This window comes from Carassius carassius, chromosome 3 (assembly GCF_963082965.1).
Source record: "Carassius carassius chromosome 3, fCarCar2.1, whole genome shotgun sequence".
Lineage (NCBI taxonomy): Eukaryota > Metazoa > Chordata > Actinopteri > Cypriniformes > Cyprinidae > Carassius > Carassius carassius.
In genome coordinates this window covers 22,343,780-22,364,931 of record NC_081757.1, presented here as the reverse complement: position 1 = coordinate 22,364,931, position 21,152 = coordinate 22,343,780, and the positions used below count along the sequence as shown (strand labels likewise).

Below are 21,152 nucleotides of genomic sequence, written 5' to 3'. Positions count from 1 at the left end.
TCATTGAAAAGTATAATGAATGGGCTGAATGTTTGCAAACGATATTGAATAGTGCAGCTGCTCACAGCGTCATTTCAGAGTCGTGTGAAGATACTAAAGTTGTTGTTGGGTATCCAGCGCGATCAGAACATTTAGCTGTACAGTTACAAATCTGTCGACTCATTTATATACTTTTAGAGATAGCCTGCCTTCAATACATTCTGATATGAGCTGCGCTAGAATGCTTTAAATGTCATCCCTCGTCACCACATGACTCTTGCAAAGTCTCAAATGAAAGTCTAAAACTGAAATCGTGATAAGAATATGTCTGTTCTGTTTATATAAATATGAATATGTGGCAAGATCTTTTATTTATTTATTTTGTTTATTTATTTATTTATTCTCAAACGATTCATTAATGAAATTAGAGAACAAGTCAATAAAGTAGGTAATTAATGATCGATGTTGAGCTGGCTTGAGGTAACCATAACAACAGCGATCACGTGCTTTCTGGCAGTATGTCGATCAAGCAAGACTGTGTATTATGAACTTATCATTAACTAATTTATATATATATATATATATATATATATATATATATATATATATATGTACATTTTAAAGGAAATTGTATAGGGGTGAATTGAGGTTAATTGGGACATTTTCCCCAGGCATCTCAAGGCAAAAGTGTCCCAATTTACATGACACACTTGGCGAAAAAGCAAGTCTGCCGCTGAGATGCTTAAACAGCACCACATATCACAATTGCGTCCTGATCATGTATCTAAAATCTATTTGCATTTAAATCACGAGCCTAAATGAGACGGGAAGCCAGGGGACCGTCGAAGAAGTGCCAAGACGTGGCACATGTACAGATGCTTTGTTAGCAGAATGCGTTCAAAAAAAAAAAAAAAAACGCAGGTAAAAAACACCAGCGCACTGACATAAAAGTTCAGTATTCCCAGTATAGGGCGCGTGCATTCATTGCCAAGGTTGAGGACCTGCCTCTTTATCAGCCCAATGAGCGCGGCAGAGGGGAGGCTCTTCCCACCAAACACCTCTCGTCCATCTCTCCACACTCCTCCACTCAGCGAGCGGGCTTGCCGGAGCTCTCCGACACCCTGTCAACGCCAAGCCACTAAACTGTACGGATAGTAATTGTTCCCAACCGCGTCTGTCAACTTATTTTCTTATTTTGTTCTTGTTCATTTTCAGAACAGAAAATTGACAGAAAATTGACAGAAAGACAAGTGCCTGCAGTATTGCGAAACAAGTCACGTATTTTTCCCCCTTCTCTGATATTTTTGTTATCTTCTGTGAATGACATGGAATGGACTTCCGGATGAGATACAGTAAGTACTAAATACTCATTAACAAGCACAGATATGTGGTTTGGCGGGAGGCGCGTGCCTTTTTGCTCGACTGAAATACTGGATTTTCCGTTTGATGCTGTTTGCGCTACAGTGATTGATCCGACAGCGAGACAGATTGACAGACTGCAGACCAAACCGTAAATACGCATTGTCCATTATTTGTTTTGCATATTGTTCAGGAATGTCGTGCATCGAATTTGTGTTCACTTTACGCCAGAACGTGGTCTGGGCACGTCTTGGTTAATCAACTTAGTCAACTCGCTGTGCCGTGTGTTTTATGCAGTGCTCTATACTGCTTCTCTAGAGTATCCTTTCCTGCTTTTAAGTATCGAAATTCTGCAGTTCTTGCTTGTTCTAAAGAGCCAGAAAGCGAGCGTAGTAAACGACTTTTTTTGGTTAGGAGCTGTCCACTTATGCTGGTGCTGAAATTCGCCAGTAATTCAAGCATCGCCTCTGCTCACCGAGTCTGTATGTGGTGTTAAGAGTGGTGTTTACTGCTCACTGAAGTTACACTGTGGACGGAAGACTAAGCTGTGAATGTTTCCAATGTGTGGCTTGCTTACTAGTCTACAGAGCAATTGAATTAATTGTATGCCCAACTAACAAAAAAAAAAAAAAAAAAAAAAATATGTATTGCATTCAAAGATAGAAAGTCAGAATTTATCTTAAGCCACATTTCTTCTGCCTATTGATGCTTGAAATGTATGAAATAATACATAACAGAGTTCTCCAGAGGATGATGCTTTAAACTATTCAGCTAAATAATCTGGTTTAGAGAAATACAGCGTATGATTGTTGCATGGTCAACCAGATAGAGAGAAAAAAAAATGCTACTGGTATGTGAATTGAAATCAAGTGCGTGGACAAATTGCAAAACAAATAGTGTAAGTACATAATCTTAAAAAAAAAAAAATGTCTGGCTTATATTTTCTGATATAAAAATCCTAGATAAATATATATAGTCATCCTGCAAACTCTAAATTACACCATAACATTGTAATATGTCAAGGACATTGAAAGCAGTTGATTCAGGGAAATGAAATCAGCGCATGAGCATGAGGAGATACTGCTGTTTTTCATTATTCTCTTCTCTGTGATTTTCAAGTTTACAGCATTTGTAGTCTATGCTGCAGTTATATGTTGAAAATATGGTGTTTTTATCTACTCTTTGGTCCTCAAAATTGCTGTAGGTCTTCATTCATAATCATATCCAATTTTTTAGATATTGATTGCAATATGTTTATATAGTATTTTTATATATTTATACATTTTTCATTAAAGGATGTTAACTTGTGTTGTGTGTGTGTTATTGGTGTTAAATATTGGTTCTCACGAATATTGGTGTGTGCCAGGAATGTTGGCACCACAATAATTGCAATCTGAAACTGTAATCTGCTTGATTTTATATTTCCTAAATGTTTTCCAATTGCTGAGAGAGTAAAAACACATTTTCTGTGCTGTACTATATACTTCTACAGAAGACAGATTTGCTCTGACTTGATTTCTGATGTCATATACAACTGACCTTGAGACTTCACTCCTCAAGCTTGTCAGTTTTATTTACATGCACTTCCAGTAAGTCTGCATTTGTCTCTCCCCTCTAGATCTCTTACATTGATGAACCAACTAATGGATGTCGCATCTCTCTGCGCATCTCTCATCTCTGTGTTCTGGACACAGATCAAAGTGCATCCGTGACCCTCTTCGCAACATGAACTCAAGCTGGGAGATACTTAGAACAAAAGAGTAACCATCCAGCTGTCCAGCTGTCGACCCCTGCTTTTCGGAGGGAAAGCAAAAACAAAGCAAAGACAAAAAGTTACAAAGATGCTAAAACGTGGAGAGGAGATGCAGCGAGATCTATGGACTTCTCTCCTGCTAGTATGGATTACTTGTGTGCCGTACTCTTCCATGGCTCCGTTAAACAATCAGTCACAAAGTTTACAAACGGCATCAGCCATGATCCCGCGAAACCGGCCAAGCGAAGGACAAAGAATCCTCAGTCGTGCCAAGAGAGGATGGGTTTGGAATCAAATGTTTGTGTTGGAGGAGTTCTCTGGACCCGATCCAATTCTGGTTGGCAGGGTGAGTAGTCTAATTGTCAGCTGAATATTAAGCTTACTTATCATGTGGAAACATTAATTCTGCTGCCTCAATGCCATTTTTTTGTTTGACATTTTGTGAAGGAGCAATAATTGCCGTGAAGAAGAGGGCAAGGTTGGCATCGCTGACTCTTGCATAGTTTCCATCTTTAACAGTTCAATTAGGCCGAGGAAAAATACAGCTCTGGATGCTAATTTATACATGGTGTTTTATTTCACAGGTTCTGGGAAAGTTCTGCAACGAATACAGAATGAAGAGAAACTCGAAATTAATTTTACAGGTGTAGTGTGCATTTTGCCCCATGCATATGTGTTTATGTAGAGAGGTGAGATGATATGGAGATAATTACAGGATAGGAGAGTGACCTGGCACCGGACCTGTGCAGAGAGCTCTGCGTCCTAAGAGGACTATAGTATGAGCAGGCCAATGCAGCTTGTTCACAGATCACTGCAAGCGTGAACCTCAGGAGCCCAACCTGGCACTATGTTTGTCCAGTCGCCAACAATATCTGCTCGTTCCTCACGCTGTTTTATTTTTTTTATTATTTAACAAGGTAAAAGTTCCTTACTCATTTTGTATCAATAGTATATTAAAACCTTTTATAAACAACTATTTTTATGAGGTTCATTTTATATATATATATATATATATATATATATATATATATATATATATATATATATATATATATATATATAATATAAACACACACATGTAATTTATAAATATTTCTATCAATACTTTTTAAATTATGCAAATATATATTTTTTACGACAATTTACAGAACATTTTTTACTGCAAAGTCACTTAAACTTCACTGCACTGACGGAACACTATCCTCACCATCAGTGAGGTGGAAAATGACATCTTTTGTGTGTCCAAAATTTGGCAGGGTCTTTGCTAATTAAGGCCTCTCACTTGAATTCCCCACTGCTGCTGCTTACCTCCTTCCGTCTCTCGGGCATGTGAATAAAACATGTGCTCTCATGCGGCCTTTACACCTGTGTTTTCCCAATATATGCGTGACACAACAAAGTCCTTAAGAACTGCATCAATTTTTCAAGAGCTGCAATTAAACAGCCTTTGTTGGATTCTGCCTTAGCTTTTGATCAGCAGAAATGCATAAACAAACACAACAAATGGGCTCCCCGTGATGATCTCCAAGGTAGAAGGGCAAATGAGTATGACGCTTTCAGGCTGAAACATTCACAATGCTATAGGGCTCTCTGTGCGTGATGGAGACAGCTGGGAGTGCTCAGACTGTGATGTGCCATTCTGCTCCTCTCTAATGTGTATTGCTTTATTTAACGCCATGAAGTATTTCTGCCGGGGAGCAGAATGATTGTCTGTAGGAGGACAATGCGTGGAGAGTGGAGGTGAATGGGTGGACATATGGCGTACGGATTGTACTCGGCTTCCTTGGTGGGCTAGCATTGATTGGCTTTCAATTTTCTGCTGTTTTTTTTCCCCCTTAACAAACCACAGGGTTACAGTAAGTGCTCATGAGCATGGCTTGCAGAGCTCAGATAAGTTCCATGTTGCAGCAAGATAGGAAGCCATGCTGTTGGAAGAGATTGAACACCGCTCCTCTCCCTCTCACCCTCTTTTTCAGCGTCTCACTCCATCACCTAAGATCTGCAGTCCTCCCTCACTCTGTCTCTCTAATTAAAAAAATGAATCAAATAAAGAGTGGGAGGTGTGTGATTCAAATGGGTCATTCAAATCAGCATGTTTTTTTTTTTTTTTTTTCTTTTCCTGCCATCTCTGCCAGGCATGTGGTTGTGGGCTGATTATCGAGGAACCTCAGGCCAAGATTACACTCATTTCATCCTTTAGCTTTTATTACGTGCCGGTCTGATGTTTAATTATACACCCGGCTCCTGTCTTGTCAGTGCCCGTACTCCCCTTGAGCACCAGCTGCCAGTCGGAGCAGACGATTAACATACGTGTAGAAGTGGGCATGGCAGGGCTAAGAGAGACAGCAGAGAGAGAGAGCCACAGAGGAAGGGAGAAGAAAAGTTAGCTATGGTACATGACAGCAGGCGTCTCACTGTTTCGCATGGTTTTGTGGTCTCAGTGGTCTGACTCACTGGGTTGGCAGGGCAGCTCACCGTCACCTGGTTCTGAAAGGTGCGTCAAACACGGCACAGCTTGTGCTCCTTTAACATGACTGAGCTTGTTTTAGGTGGCTGTGGAGTTATAGGGGAGTCTAGGGCTAGTTGTCACACTTCTTACTCTAGTGAATTTTTTAAGGGGAGGTTTCTGTTTGAAAGTCCGTTTGTGCGTAGACATATGCGATACTGTTTGGTTTCAGTACGATTTTTTTAATTTCTAAAATAAATACAAAAGTCTGCAATTATTTGTGTGTGTGTGTGTGTGTGTGTGTGTGTGTGTGTGTGTGTGTGTGCACTGCACCCCTGTCTCTCATACAGTATGATACATTCTCACAAATATGTTTGCTAGTTTTGCATCCATTAGCTCTTACCACAGATAAATGATTTATCCATGAGAAGTGTTCGGACTTGCCACCAAAATAACCACACTGTATGTCTTCATCACTGAACTCTAAATCCATTACTGGCTTATATCCCAAATATGTGGATTGCACATGAGATTTCTAACTAAGTACTAGTTGCATTCGACTTAAATGCATGATACCTTTATATAACACTCATAACAGTGAGGGGGCAGAAAAGAACACATTGAAGTCTTTGCCCAACAAAGAGCAATTTAGGCGTGTTTACTTAAAACATTATTTTATCACAACATATGTCAGTTAGATTCTATCTTGCACATGGCTTTGTTCCCCTTCTTTAGGCTGGAGCCTGTTGTGGAGCCTAATCACAATGGACACCATTCTTTTCTTTGGAGTGCAGATGTATTCTGCACAAATTAATAGCACTGCTGTGTGATGCCTTTTCTTACCATAATGTGCTCTTATCTGTGATGGGATTATGTGTGTTTGTAGCAAAAAGAGCATTGATAATACGTTATTCATATTTAGCAATCCGAGCTTAAGAACAAGATCACTGGGGATGTCAGTTTGAATACAAGAGAACGCCATTGATTATTTATTCACAAAAGAACATGGATACGTGTCTGCGAACATTTGTTTGCCTTACAGGGGGCGTGACAACACTTGATAGATAGCGTGTATGAGCTGGAAAGCCATCAGCCAAGCTGCGAATGATTCCCTCTTTCTTTTATTATGGAAAGTTTTTTTTTTTTTTCTATATCAAGAAATTGTGTTTTGCTCAAGCAAACACCAGTTGATTTGATGCATGTCCCTTTTATGCTGATGTCCAGTGTACTGTGAAGCTGATTTCAGCATTAAAGCCAAAATAACTGCTCATTCTATGCTTTTGGAAGCTATTTGTTTAAGGGGGAGGGGAGGAAATTAAAGGGACATCTACCAGTACAGATCTGGCCTACATAAAGGCATGACTCCATTTTGGGTTTAAACCCATATCATTATCTCTCATATTTTCATTCAGCACAAATTAAGCAATAATGCATCCATGTAAATAAGCGTGTGAGCTCAGTATTATTCTCTGGCGCTTCATTAAATTCGAGCCTACAACTTAACCTTGAAATATTCATTATGTTATTATTAATGACATTACAATATTAAATATGAATAACTTTGCTATCAAATATTAATTAGTAGCGCTCTGTCATTTTGTAATGAAAGCCAGAGTGGATTAGTTTCACTGAGCACAATGACTGGAGCTGAGAAGGGATATAAATCTAACGTCAGTCGGGCGTTAAAGCTACACTACTCCAATTCCAGAATAAAATACCCTGTTTTACAGTCGAGGGATGTCGTAGAAATGCTGGTGTCTAAAAACACTTAAGTAGCATTTGGAAGTGTGCCCTATAACTAAGGGGAAAAGAAAAATATTGTGACAGTTTGAATGTAAGAAGCACTGAATCCCTGAAATGGACAATCGATTCATGTTCTTCTGTGCTGCCTGTGATGGGATTTGCTGTTAACTGCCACTTTGTTTTTTGTTTTTTTGCGACCATGACACATTGCTGGAAATCCACTGAAACTGTCCCAACTATTCTACTGAGGAAGCATTTTGCTTTCAGACAGTGGTGTAGCAAAACCTCCTTTCTTTTTCTATGAGAGTATCTCTGTGGAAGACAATACCATGATGATTGTTTCAGAGGATTTCTGGACGAAGCTAGGGTTGATCACAACAACCTCGACCTTGTATATTACTACTATGGTAATATATGCACACAATAAACATTTTTGTTGTTCAGTCGCTCCTGGTCATGGTCTGTACTGAGTGGTGTGAATAAGACCACAGAGAAGTACTTGCCCTGTTCAACCTTCTTGACACCTCATGAATTATCTATATTCCTCCCACTGATCCACTCTGGAGAGTTATAGCTCTAACTCTCAGCTGTTTTGCTGCATGTTTCTGTTGCTCTTAAAAATGCTACAGCCTCTCTTTTTCAGGTAACTAGACCTGCATACCAGACTGTTTGGTTACAAACCGCCCACAGGCCGTGCATTAACCATCTGATATGTGTTGAATAAAAATTTGGAAAGCACTTTATCAATATAGTGAATTCGAAACTGATTGGGTGATTTTACATAACTTGTAAGATTCAGGTCACAGAGGTGCGTGCTTTTAATCAGTTCCACTGGGAACACATATGTACAAATACAGCTGGTGCTTTTGAAGATGAAATATTCTTTGGATTTGATTTGCTTGTTTGAAACTTTGAGAGCTTTGTGTATGGCAATTTAAAGTAAAAACTATATTCTGGTTTGTTTTATAATGTAGTATGAGATGAGTTTTTCCCAAATAATTTTCTATGCACTTACATAATTCAATGTACTCTACTGTCTAGTGTATGAATTTTTTTTGGGGGAGTGGGAGGGGGGGGGGGTGGTGAGTGATGAAATGCATAAGCTGTATATTTGAAGTGCACTTTTTCTTTTTGGAGTTTTCATTGTGAACATGCAAAAATAAATAACAACAACTAGTAATAATATACTCCCTTTGAGTGTTTTCTGCACAGTCATTTGCAAAAAAATACCACAGCATTATTTATTTATCCTTACATTTTTTTTTATAATTTGTGTGTGTGTATATGCGTGTGCTAACTTTTTTTCCTCAGTTGTTGGTCCTTGGCAAGAATGAGCTGCTTTATGTTTAGTAAAAGGTCTGACTAACTTTCACCTTTTATATTATTTTTTTTTATTAAAAGGATAGTTCACTCCCACCCCGCCCCACCACCACCAAAAAAAAAAAAAAAAAAAAAAAAAAAAAAAAAAACACCTCAAAACAAGAAATCGTCACATCATTTTTTCACCCTCATGTTATTTCATGATGTCAAGCTGTATGAAACCACATGAGGATGATTAAATGATAATAATGTTTCAATTTTTGGGTGAAATATCCATGTAAGAATGTGATGCGTGAATGTGAAGTGTTTGTACTTGCAGGTTTTAATTTTTATTGTAATTTATTTTTCATGTAATTACGTACATAGCAAGATTACAATGCGTGTGTCTAAGGTACTGCTGTGACCTTTAATTCCATCACACGCTTATGGTGCGTCACGCAGCTTCGTTCCTTGCTGCTATCTGACGAGGGGATTTTTAGCAGATCAAAGGTCCACCTTCTGATCCCCTCACGGTTTACCCCTGCCAACGCACACTCTGATCTGAGACGGTCTTGTGCATTAATCTGCATCTGCTCAGGTTAGGAGGGATGCAGTGCAGGTTCTAATGGATATCGAGCTGTTGCGTGTGATTGAAGGGCCAGCGAGTGGGCACTAACAAGGGTATTAGTGGACTTATCAGTAACCCAAGTAATGAGATGCTGATGATCACCACTGGCCACTGCATCCATCTGCAGCTCCTGATCTGACCTGTGATTGGTACTGTGCCACTGGTGATGCAGAAAGAGAGATGAATAAACTGTTGTCTTATTTGAACTTTTAACTTTTTTATGGTTAAAGCTGGCAAAGACAGAACAGCAAATGACAATATGATCTCATTAGTAATCTCAGCTGTGTTTGCATATACACTGAATTGTAATCATTAACACTGACAGCATGTAAAATTGCATTTTATGTTAGCATTTTATGTATGAAGGATGAAGTTTGCACTTCTGAGAAGTACAAATGTTATAAGTAATGTAACATTTTTAAATCTACATAAAGTATAACAATTTGGTAATAGTATATTATGATTTGTTGTCACTGTACATTTATCTACGGATCATTTTTTTTTATTTCATTTTTTGGTAGTTTTTTTGTTTACCAATGCTGGATTTATTTGCTTAAAACACATTTAAAATAATATTATGAAATATAATAATCATTTAAAATGCATGTAACTGTTTTATATTTTAATATACTGTATTTTAAAATTTAATTTATTCCAGGGGTGGCAAAGCTGAATTTTCAAAAAAATAACTAAATAAAGCATGCGATTGCTTTACACGCATTGTTGGGAAACGTATGTGAAACAATAACGAACGATCATAAAATTACATTAAAATGTTCTTAAGCGCTAAGATCAATCGTTATCGGGAAACCCAGGCTGATAATAATTAGGGGCAACAGGATTGGACGACGATGAAATACAAATCTAGACAAATCCACATTGCTCACTGCTTGCGAGAGCTCAACTGCTGTCCCATAGGGTTGCTTTCGTCAACGAATATTATGACTAAATATTGTTGTCAACGAACATTTATCACGTGACAAAAACGAGACGAGACGCAACATAAATGCTGGTCATGTGACGATGACTATAATTAAATGTATAATGCAATATTGTTGATGAATAAAAACGAGACTAAATGTGGTTTACAAAATAAAATCTATGCTAAAATGTCCAAATGTAACCAAAATGAGATGAAACAAAATGTTATAATGTTATTTCGTCTTGTTTAGTCGCGTTATTGTTAATATTTAGCAGTATTTCTGTTTCCTTTGTCTCACTTCATGGGCTGCATCAGGTCGCACTGCGCAGACACAGGCGATGTCACTTCCTCAAGCCCCACTCACAGCATTATTTAGAAGATGACAACAAACTAAGTTAAGTACGATTTATACTTTCGCCTGGCTCCACTGACTGAGCGCACCTTCCCAAAAGGACAAGGCTTTTATACTCGTCGTGTTCACCGTTGGAGACGAGGAGTAATTGTCCTCTAAAACTGTCAGGAATCACCGGTGGGAAGAAGACATTTGCCAGTACAAGTCTTGTGATGATGAGTTGATGAATTAATAATTTCTTTATGTACAAACTTAAAACAATCTTAAACTATTGGCTGAATTTCACATCAAACACAAGACAACTGTAAGCAAATAGTGTATAATTAATATCTAAATGAATTCTTATTCTATTTTATACAATAAAATAAAATGTACTTCAAATAACAAGCCTTGGACAAACTATTCAAACTTTATTATTATTATTATTATTATTATTCTTTTATTTTAATAATGTGTGTGTACTTCTAACATGTTTGTTTGGTAAAATAAATGTTGTAAATTCAGAACAGAGAGTCTTCCGTGTCTGGAATGGATGCATTCTTGAGTCTATAAGGTAACAATAGTAAAATAAGATAACCTTGTTTGAAATGGGTTTGGCTAAAATATAATTTTGGTTTTGTCTATACTACTAGGTACTTGTACTATATTGACTGTGTTAAATAAAATGCTATTACTAAAAAGAGACTAAAATGCATTTTCATTGACTAAAACTATGGACTAAATGTCATCAGTTTTTGTAGAATAAAACTAGACTAAATTTCATCAGTTTTCGTCGACTAAAAACTAGACTAAAATGTAATAATTTTCCGTCAGCTAAAACTAGACTAGACTAAAAAGAGTATGAACGCGACTAAACTAATAAAAACTAAAATGACAGCTTCACACAAAGTCTAGACTAAAACTAAAATGAAAACAGGCTGCCAAAAACAACACTATCCCATAGATCCAACTTAAGTTTTTTACTAATATTAAAGTGAGTTATCACGAAGTGGAGGTGGTACTGTGGCACTGCAAGATTATCAGTAAGCATCCAAAAAGTCGAATCAGTGCCCCACTTGTTCTCGTTGTGTCACCATTAAATTCAGCATCCTTTGTTGCTTTCTTTCTATTTCATGACTCCTATTCAGTGTATTTCACCCAGAAGCTGTGGGTCTTGCAGGCCTTTAAAGCCATTATATCATTGCTAGGTGAGCACAATCTGTTGTCTCTCTGTCTGTCTCGTTCTCTCTCTCTCTCTCTCTCTCTCTCTCTCTCTCACCTCTCTCTCTCTCTCTCTCTCTCTCTCTCTCTCTCTCTCTCTCCACAGTGCTGTAATAAAACACCAGGACCCTGCACAGTGTCCAGCTGAGCTGTGGGATCACATTAACACCTCGCGGACCAGCCGGACAGCATGTCTATAGCTCCGTGTTGTTGTCTTTGTTCCCATGAACAAGGTCTGCCTATGTGTGCGTGTGGATGTTACATGTGTGAAAAGAGTCTTAACTTGACATAAGAGCATTTCTTGAGCCAAGCATATTTCCATTACAACAGCAGGGTCATGGTACAACCGCAATTACAGACAAAAGCACGGCTCCATCTGCCTTTCACCAGGTGTGCTTGAATCATTAAATATGTATACAGCCCAGCATTTAAATAAATAACTGCTGGCATTTTATTCCTCTCTCCGATCGTCACATCTTCATACCCTTCGCAGCATCTCTCCACTCATTCCTTTTACACACACACACACACACACACACACACACACACACAGGACAAGACATGATATACAGCTCCAGCAGGCGTAATGAGCCAGTGTGGCAGAGGTGTGACAACAGCAGTGCACCTTTGTGGTGACTTATAGGGTCTGGTCGCTGGCGAGAGTTGTTTGAGGTGTAAATCCCACATCCCTTGGTGGTAACAAGAACATAAACAAACACAGGCACACTTTGTCCCTGCGCTCTGAATCCTCTGCCGAAGTGACACCGTTGCTCGTGATGAGAAATCTGCATGCGGTCCTCATTGGTTCTCCTCAGAACTTTGTGGGAATCCACAATGAACGATTTATAAACTATTTCATGTGGCATGGATGAGGTAGGAGTCAAGTCAATGAGGAAGAGAACGATTACGCTGGCGGAAAAAAGTCAGACGAAACCAACTGTACACAAAGACAATTTCATTCACGCTGTCAGGTAATGGCAGCACAGTACTGAATATCCACAGTCATCTTTTCTACTCATCTCTGTTCGTTAAATGAAACGATATCATCTGTAAAAAGGCTGCCCACCTTGCTTCTTACAGGCAAGGAAGAAAATCCATACATCGACAAAGCTTTTATAACCATCCTTCTCTGTGGGCCAGATAGTCACATGCCTTTTGAGCCTTGACTGTAACCTCAGAGGCTGTGGTGTATTCTATCTCATTTCTGCTGTTTGATCAAGTTTGAGCATGCTCAGGTTTGAACGAAACTGCTTAGGTCAAGTATTATGGCCTTATTTACAGAAGAAACCGATCATGGTCTGGCCTTGAACAGAATGGTAGAGATAAACCTGGGCACGTCACATACCTGATGTTACCTTTGTTTGCCAGCAGTTTCTGGGTTTTGGCCATTGGAGAGCTTGTGGAGGTGGTGCATGTAGCTGCTAAATGAAGGCTTTTGGCAGAGAGCCTTGAACTCTGCGTGGACTAATCACTGGAATTAAGCAGTTAACCTTTACTGTGTCGCCTGGGCTCGATCTTTCACTGCTAAAGCGTGTTATATGGCCCTTTCACTTAGTGCTACTAGAGCCTCTGAATCACACCGTGTATACTGTAGTCAACTCGCTGTACAAACTGTGACTGAAGGTATCAAGAGCCATTATTTATTTTGTTTGTTCTTATTCATTTCTTTCTCCGCTTACCTTGAGAGGTTGTTGCTGGAATGAGCATTTTGAATGCCTGTGCTTGAAATACTGCATAGTAGACTTAATCTTGTCAGTGGAACTACTAACAAATGTGTTTGTTGAAATCTCATTTTTGATAATAAAGAGGCATAGTGATGTTTTTAATTAAATATTTGTTGGAATGAGCTGAATGAAACAGAATGCAACTGGAACTTACTTTAAAACCGAATGGCGCAAATGTACAGGTGAATTTGAGTTAAGTGCTAATCACAATATGTAATGTAATCACGTAATGTAATGGATGTGTTATTGCATTAGAATAACAGTATCCATTTAACTTCAGTAGGAAAGTTTTTTAGGGCCAATTTATACAGGTTGGGTTCAGTTTGTTTACATATCTTTTGTGTGTTTTATACATATTTTAAATGTTTGAACATAAAAAAGTCAAGCTTGATCTGTTACAGCCCATTATTGTCTGCCAAAATGTTATTTTCATCTACTAAAATTATATTCAATTCCTGTCAGAATAGAATTGACTATAATTAATAAGTAGCACTTAACGAAATAGTGATTATATTTTAAGAGCCCTTTCCATTGATTTAAAAAATAATAATAATATATATATATATCTTTATATAGCTTTCATTCAGTAATAATGTTCTTCTTTCTCTTTTTCCTCTCCCTCCAGTTCTGGTTAATTGTAACTGACCAAAAGAAAGCCAAATTTGCTGACTTGCTGAGAGACTTGATGCAAGAGCACGTGGTTTAGTTTAAGCTCTGGCAGCTAGGCTAATTTCTCCATCATTTTGGATTGCAATTATTCAATCCTGAATACTTAAACACTTGATTATAATTATTTAAACCTTCTAATTGCTCACTGGTATAGTCATTGTGGGCTGCTAAGTCATCATCCAGTGAGTCAGTGGATGCTTGGCAGGGCTAAGCAGTTCTCTTCTGCAGACAGCACCCTGCGTCAGGGGAACTGCAGGCAGAAGGGCTTATCCCAAGCTCCCTCAACCCATGAAAGCCCAGGAGCCAAACTGGGAGGATAGAGTAATCTTGTCGAGAATGAATGTCGCTATTGTGCTTTTTGATGTGTAGTTGGCGGCGTGGTTAACTGAGAGCAAACGTGGGTAGGCGAGGTGTAGACAATGAGAGCTGGTGGGAGGAAAGGCCTATTTTGAGATCTTAAAGATCAGCCACCATTCACTGCTGCCTTCTGCCCAAGCTCCAGAATAACAACAAAATGAGGAAGTAAACCCTCGCTTCCGGTGCTTTCTAGCATTGTGGCACCTCCTGTTGTTGGTATCTGTTGCTGCTTGGCAGCCATTTTGAGAAGAACAAAAAGTAGCCATGGAGAATCGATTGCCCCGGTTGTCTCAGTGACACACCTGTAAAATTGTCTGAGAGCCAGCGAAGTGTGGCACTGACCTTTATTGCAAATGAGCTGTTTTTGTCTAATAATGCAGCTTGAGAGAGTAAGAATAAAAAAGAATAACTCAGAGAGAGAGAGAGAGAGCAAAGCCTTGTGTGACACTCTTGTGCACGTGAATCAATAATCAGCATTCGAGCATGTGATGCATTGTTTCATGCCATTGTGATTCTGTGCAAATACATTTAGGCCATCTTTATGCAGCATTAGAAAGTCTACACAAACAGTATATTTGCCTTCTTTGGTGCGGGTTGTATATGTAGATCAATGCATCTCAACCGGGGGTCGGGACCCACTTGGAGGCCTCAGCAAGCCATCCAAGATAACTTTAAACAGTGCAAAAATCTAGTGTAGAAATGCTAAAAAAAAACACCTAGTGTAGAAAAATTTAGTGTAGAAATAATTGTCATTTTATTTATATAAACATTTAATAAGGAAATGAGGAATTAGCAAGTAACACATTGAATTAATTTATAAAATTTATTAAATTTAATAAAAAGAAGAATTGAAGTGTTTTCTTGTAGAGTATTTTAAATAATATTTAACTTTGAAATATTTTATTTATTTTATTTCAGTGAATTATTTCAAATATTTTTAATTAATACATATTTCACTTTGTCTAAAAAGCTCTAAAATATTTTATTAGATGAAAATGTTTAACCCAAGAATGTAATAATAAATAATATATTTAGGGGTCCTTATTATTAATAATATATATATAAATTATAAATTGATTGGTTAAAAAGAGTAATCACCCTGTAAAACATTCAGCCATTAAAATGCCAGAGATGTAACTATTTTTGTTGTTTTTATGTGCATCCTTAAACTAAACAGCAAAGTAAAAAAATAAAAAAATAAAAAAATAAAACTAGGTCTAGGGGCCCATATATTGTGGTGCATAATTTGGGACCTTGGAGTCAAAAAGGCTGAGAACCACTGATGTAAATTCTGGGCAAATTTGACCATAAAATAGTCTCATAATGCTGCATAGAATCAGTCTGTATGCCATTATACACATATACACACACTCGCTCACACACATATCAGTTGCAAATGACTTTTCTCACATCTCCGTCTCGACAATGTCCAAACACGATCCATTCTTGTCCAGATATCCTAAAAATGCTGATTATATCTAATAAAATGAAGCAAATCTCGTCACAGGCCCTGTTGTAATAGTACAATGTTTTAACATGCTAATGTGCCGGGTGGGTTTTGCAGACAACATTTCATCTAATTTCAATTCCTCCTTTCCTCTTCTTGGCATTGAGGGGTTGCATGAAAAATTCAAGCCGTTATAATATGAGATCCAGATGAATCATGAATCCTTAATGGCTATCAGGTCTGTATAGGCCGGCCCCTGGAATTACACTCAAAGAATGATGACCTTCTCTGTACTGGGCCAGTTGCCTGTGTCTTGGTGTGTGTGTGTGTTTGCAGTGTGAGGAACAAGAGTCTGTGTGGTGCTTCTCATACAGGCATGAGCTTACACCTGCATGGTACAAAGATGAAGGAAAAAGAGTCAGAATAAGTGTGAAAATGAACTCCACACATATTGGTTTGTGTATTAAAGTGTATTAGATTGTGCTGATGGAGTGGACATGTATGATGGTGTGAAAAGGAAAGGAAATAAAGGAAATAAAGGACATGCTCTCTCTCTCACCTCCTTTATTACTGTGTCAAAAAAGAGAGATGTCTAAATCATTAGTATTTATAATTACTATTTAATGCTTTCTAAGAATCACATTTGCTATTGAGCTGCCAAATTGATTGGTTGCAACATGTAACAAAAACAGTTTTCTGCAAGAACACACACACACACAGGGTGTTGAGACACACTGTGTTATTTCTCCAGATGGTGTATGATTTCCTCAAAGTGCTAGAGAGCTATCGGCATTTTCAAAATGATATTGGATATCTGTTGTGTGTCCTTGCTACAGGAAATTCATATCTGTTCAGAGTGAACATTGACAGCATTTATTTTTTATTATAGCACGCTCTCAGGCAAAAACAAACAGATACGTAAAGCCTGACGTGCAATCACACAGGAACATGAACACATAAGCAGAGACAGACGGTGCACCGGAAATTCTTGGCCAATAACAGATCCGTGATGTCATGCCAAACATTACAGGTGCGTACTTTACAAATGCAAGGTCACTGTCTTACTGCCGCTGTGTATTTTTATCCACGTAGAGGAAGCTGAAAACATGTCAGGTGGCTTTTCTCATGCTCGCCTAGCTTTATGGCTCAATATTTTCAAGAATCCTGGTACAAAGCACACTTAGTCAAAGGGGATGACCAGGCTAGCCAATTGCACTCCTGCGGATCGATGCAATCTCACATTGCCATGTTTAAGCCCATTTGTCTGTGTCTCAAGATACTTTTAGAAACGTTCCAGGGCATGTTTCTTCAGTTCAAGAAGGCATCCCGGTGTCAGTGTGTTGTTGTTTTTCCTCCAGATTGCAGTGAAATGGTAATGCAAGTTTTGCTTATCACTCGGTTGTGGACATGTGCCGCATCTGCTGCCAGAAATCTATCTCAGAGACGGGCCGCCCATGCACATGACCTTTTTCTTTTGTTAACGCGTAGTGTTTTCATAAATACAGTGCTGATATCGCAGGTTTGATAATTACTACGCTCCTGCACACCCGGCCTCTTTATTAGTTTCCTGACAATGGGCTGTCTCGTCAGCTACACCGCTACAGTGCCAAGAAAACTTACTCCCCCTGCCTCTCTCGTTCATGACCTGAAATTAATCAGATGCTCGCTGACACCTATATATATATATATATATATATAACATTAAAGAATCTTACTGACCTCAAACTTTTTAGTTAAACAAATAAAATAAATACTGTAAGTGTTTTATTGCGGATTAATACAAATGATCTGCATTATATTTGTATCTAAGCCTCTATTAAAAGGTATTTATGGTGTCTGACTACCTGTGGGCACAAGCTCCAATTAATCCAGAGGTATAAACTTTTGAACACGGAAAATATATTAATGTACCTCTTGAATCCATCCAAAGGTTTATAAGAACTTAACATACTTGATATTAATGCATGAGATACATTAATGTCATTTATAATAATAATAATAATAATAATAATAATAATAATTATAATAATAATGTTTCATTTATATAGCATTTTCCCAAGCTCAAGGATGCTGTACAAGAGCAGTAACACAATAGACATTTTGCATTCACACAGGAACAGGAATTTATGAATTTGTATGATTTGTTCATGCGTTATGAAGAACTAAATTAGCCCTGAATGTCCAGGCTTGTTTTCAAACATTTTCAGTTTTTACCAAGAAAAGAAAAGTTGTATTCATTTATTTCCCTACATAAAATGTGAAATATTTCTTAGCGGAATGTAAAACTCTTTTGTTAGATGAATGAAGGAGAGGCATTTTTGTTTAGAATCGTTTTGTTTGCATTGAATTATGTTTTTCTCTTACTCTTTGTGTCATTATGGGACACCACTGCAGCATCACTCTATCTGTCCTTGCCTTGGCTTGAATCCGTAATAAGGTGAATATGATGGCGAAATGACAAGGAGGAAAAGGAGATTACACAGTTGATGCTAAGGCTGTTGGAAGGGCCTGTACACATGTTATTGAATTTTTTGGGATCCCTTGCCAGTAGTTTTGTCCTTGTCAATACATATCACACTCTGTAGGTCAGACTCTGGAGAATAGGTCACTGAGGTTTGATCTGAAAGAATCGAGGCTAGGAAAGCAGAGAGCGAGAGGGAGAGAATTTCAGTCATATTATTTTACTGCTCCCTTCATTATATTATATAGCCGCTCTTTATAATGGAATGCTAACTTTTATTTTATCATATTTGTGAGTGGCAGCAGTGCTCGGTGATAAGGGCACATCCTGTGTGCGGGAGTGCAATCTGGACCTAAAGCGGGTGGATGGAAGGCGATGGGAACTAACTACTTACGAGTGAGAGGGGCTGGGTTGGATGTGTGTGTTAGGGAACATAATTACTACTAATGACCATTAGGAGTTCAGTTTTCACCCTCCAGGGATTGGTGAAAGGGCTTTCGCCTTATCAGTTGATTAGTGCAAATCATGGAGGCCGGATCCAGCATGTTAAGTAAACGGGACTGAGAAGTGTAGCATAATCTGGGGAAGACTAATGGAGCAGCGCAGAGTTCATCCTGAGCTAATGTGAGCCGCATATACGGAACCATTTACTGTACAGAAATCAGATAGAGCCACCTTCCCATCCCAACCCAAACACCACACACATCCCTTTCCTCATGCTGCTTTTCTCACTAGTCTTGTTTATTTGCACATGTAAATAAACCCTATGTATGGATCTTTCCTCTTGGATTTGGCCTCTTGCGAAGGAAATTGCAGCCAAGGCAATTAGTTGTTGACGGAGCAGTATCGCTGAAATGATCGCATGAGGTGCAAGCAGGGCCACGTTTGATGTGTTCAGATTAATCCATAATTGGACAAGGGCTGGGAGGGATAAGACCATGTCATACACGCCTGGACATGTTCTCTCGTCTCTGGTATGCTAATGGCGTAGGTTTAGCATAAACCATGTAATCGTGTTTACTGGGTAAACTCACATTCAATTTCAGGCCAAGCGGAATGATGGAGATTGAGAGATGAAAGTGGGTGGATGATGAATAATCTTGAACGTCACATGCACCGCAGGTAACTTATGAGACATTTATTGATGATTCAATATTTGTACTCTTTAATGCTTATTTATGATTTATTACTTCTTAAAAAAAGACATAAGGCAATAATCAGCGATTGCCATATAAACCGATCTGTGAGATCCTGTTGAACAAACACTGTATATTAGTCGAGAGTCCTCGTTAAACAAATATCTCAGATTGGCTCATAGATATACACAAAGCCCATAATTATTCAAGGAAAAGACAAATTGAAGCAGACCCATGTGATGATGCATCTCCTGCTGTACATGTGCGAATAATAAACCAGCAGATGTATTGTAAATATGTAGCCTTGTACTGAATGAAAAGACAGCAGGCGGTTTATTGCACTACATCTTTATGTCTATGCTCTCAACCATGCGTTGGATACAAACATGCCAGAAAATGGTAAAATGAATGCCTCTGTAGTACTTCAGATATGTCGGAAGTGCTATTTGGAATTAGTCTTTTGGAATATAGCCTCATCATTATCAAGTAATACAGACAGTGTTTTGAGTTATGAGGTTATCTGTACAGTGATCCTTCAACATGTACATGACATTGCATTCATCACTGAATTTGCCCCTTCTGGACTCATGTGGATCATGCTCTAATCAGGAATGGAAAGCATTAAGAAATTAAACACAACCTGGGTGTGGTATAAATATCATAACCTCTTGTTTTAAATTGGATCTGAGAAAGTAAGGGAATAGTTCAACCAAAAATTGACCATCAATGAGTTTGTTTGTTTTTTTGTTTGTTTGTTTATCAGAACAGATTTAGATAAATTTTGCATCATATCACTTGCCCACCAAAGGATTCTCAGCAGTGAATGGGTCCTGTACAAAAAAACAACCCAATAATCTACAAGTAACTTAATTTAATGTCTTTTAAATGAGAACCTGCATGTTTGTTATAAACAAATTCATCATTCAAGCATTTTAACCATTGCTTCTAGCCAAATTATGATTGAATAATCCAATAAAAATGCTTCCTCCAGTGGCCCCTGTGGTCATCTTTCAGGGTATGGGTTAGTGTTAATTATTTAGCTTTTTTATCAGCTGTTTATTCTTTCAATCCAAAAGTACCAATTCATTTATGTGGATAGTTCACTCAAATGAATATAATGCCTGATTTACTCAACCTTATGCCTCAAGAAAAAGTCATAAGTGAGGGTGTGAATGATACCAGAATTTTCATTATGAGCGGAAGTATTCCTCTATATGAGTCTACGTCTCGCTGTCCTGTAGATCTCTACCCCCTACAAATGGCCCTCGCTGATCTCATTTGGAATCCCAACCTTACTATGTGATATTTCCTTTGAGACAGTATCAAGTGAAAAAATATTTCCTCAGAATATGAATTGCCCTCTATCTCTCTCTCCTCGATTTTTCTTTTTTTTATCTTCCTGAGTTGGAAAGTCCCCCAAATGTAGAAAGAAAATAAGAGGTGGAAAAAAGAGATGGAAAAAGAAATAAAAGTTGTGTTGCAGCATGTTTGCCTGTGCAGTGGAATCCCTTTAAGGGATTTCATTTTTCTTCATCTCCCTGGGACCACAGGACCTTTAAACAGAGCCACGCGCTGAAAGAAGAACACAATTATAATTCCGATAGTCTTGTACAGTAAATGTAAACAGATAGCAAACTGCCTCTCTGCCCTCCTCTGTCTCCCAAAAGGCAAGTAATG

General features: G+C 38.2%; 1 protein-coding gene across 1 annotated transcript in view; it reads left to right on the top strand.

The window, feature by feature from the left end:
* Window positions 1–978: 978 nt before the first annotated feature.
* The window catches only part of LOC132123376 (cadherin-8-like), an 83,450-nt gene continuing 63,276 nt past the window's right edge, over window positions 979–21,152 (top strand). The window contains exons 1-2 of the mRNA XM_059533961.1: window positions 979–1,331; window positions 2,957–3,437. Of these exons, the coding sequence (XP_059389944.1) occupies window positions 3,180–3,437 (258 nt within the window). The 5' untranslated portion in view covers window positions 979–1,331; window positions 2,957–3,179. The remainder of the gene's footprint in view (window positions 1,332–2,956; window positions 3,438–21,152) is intronic.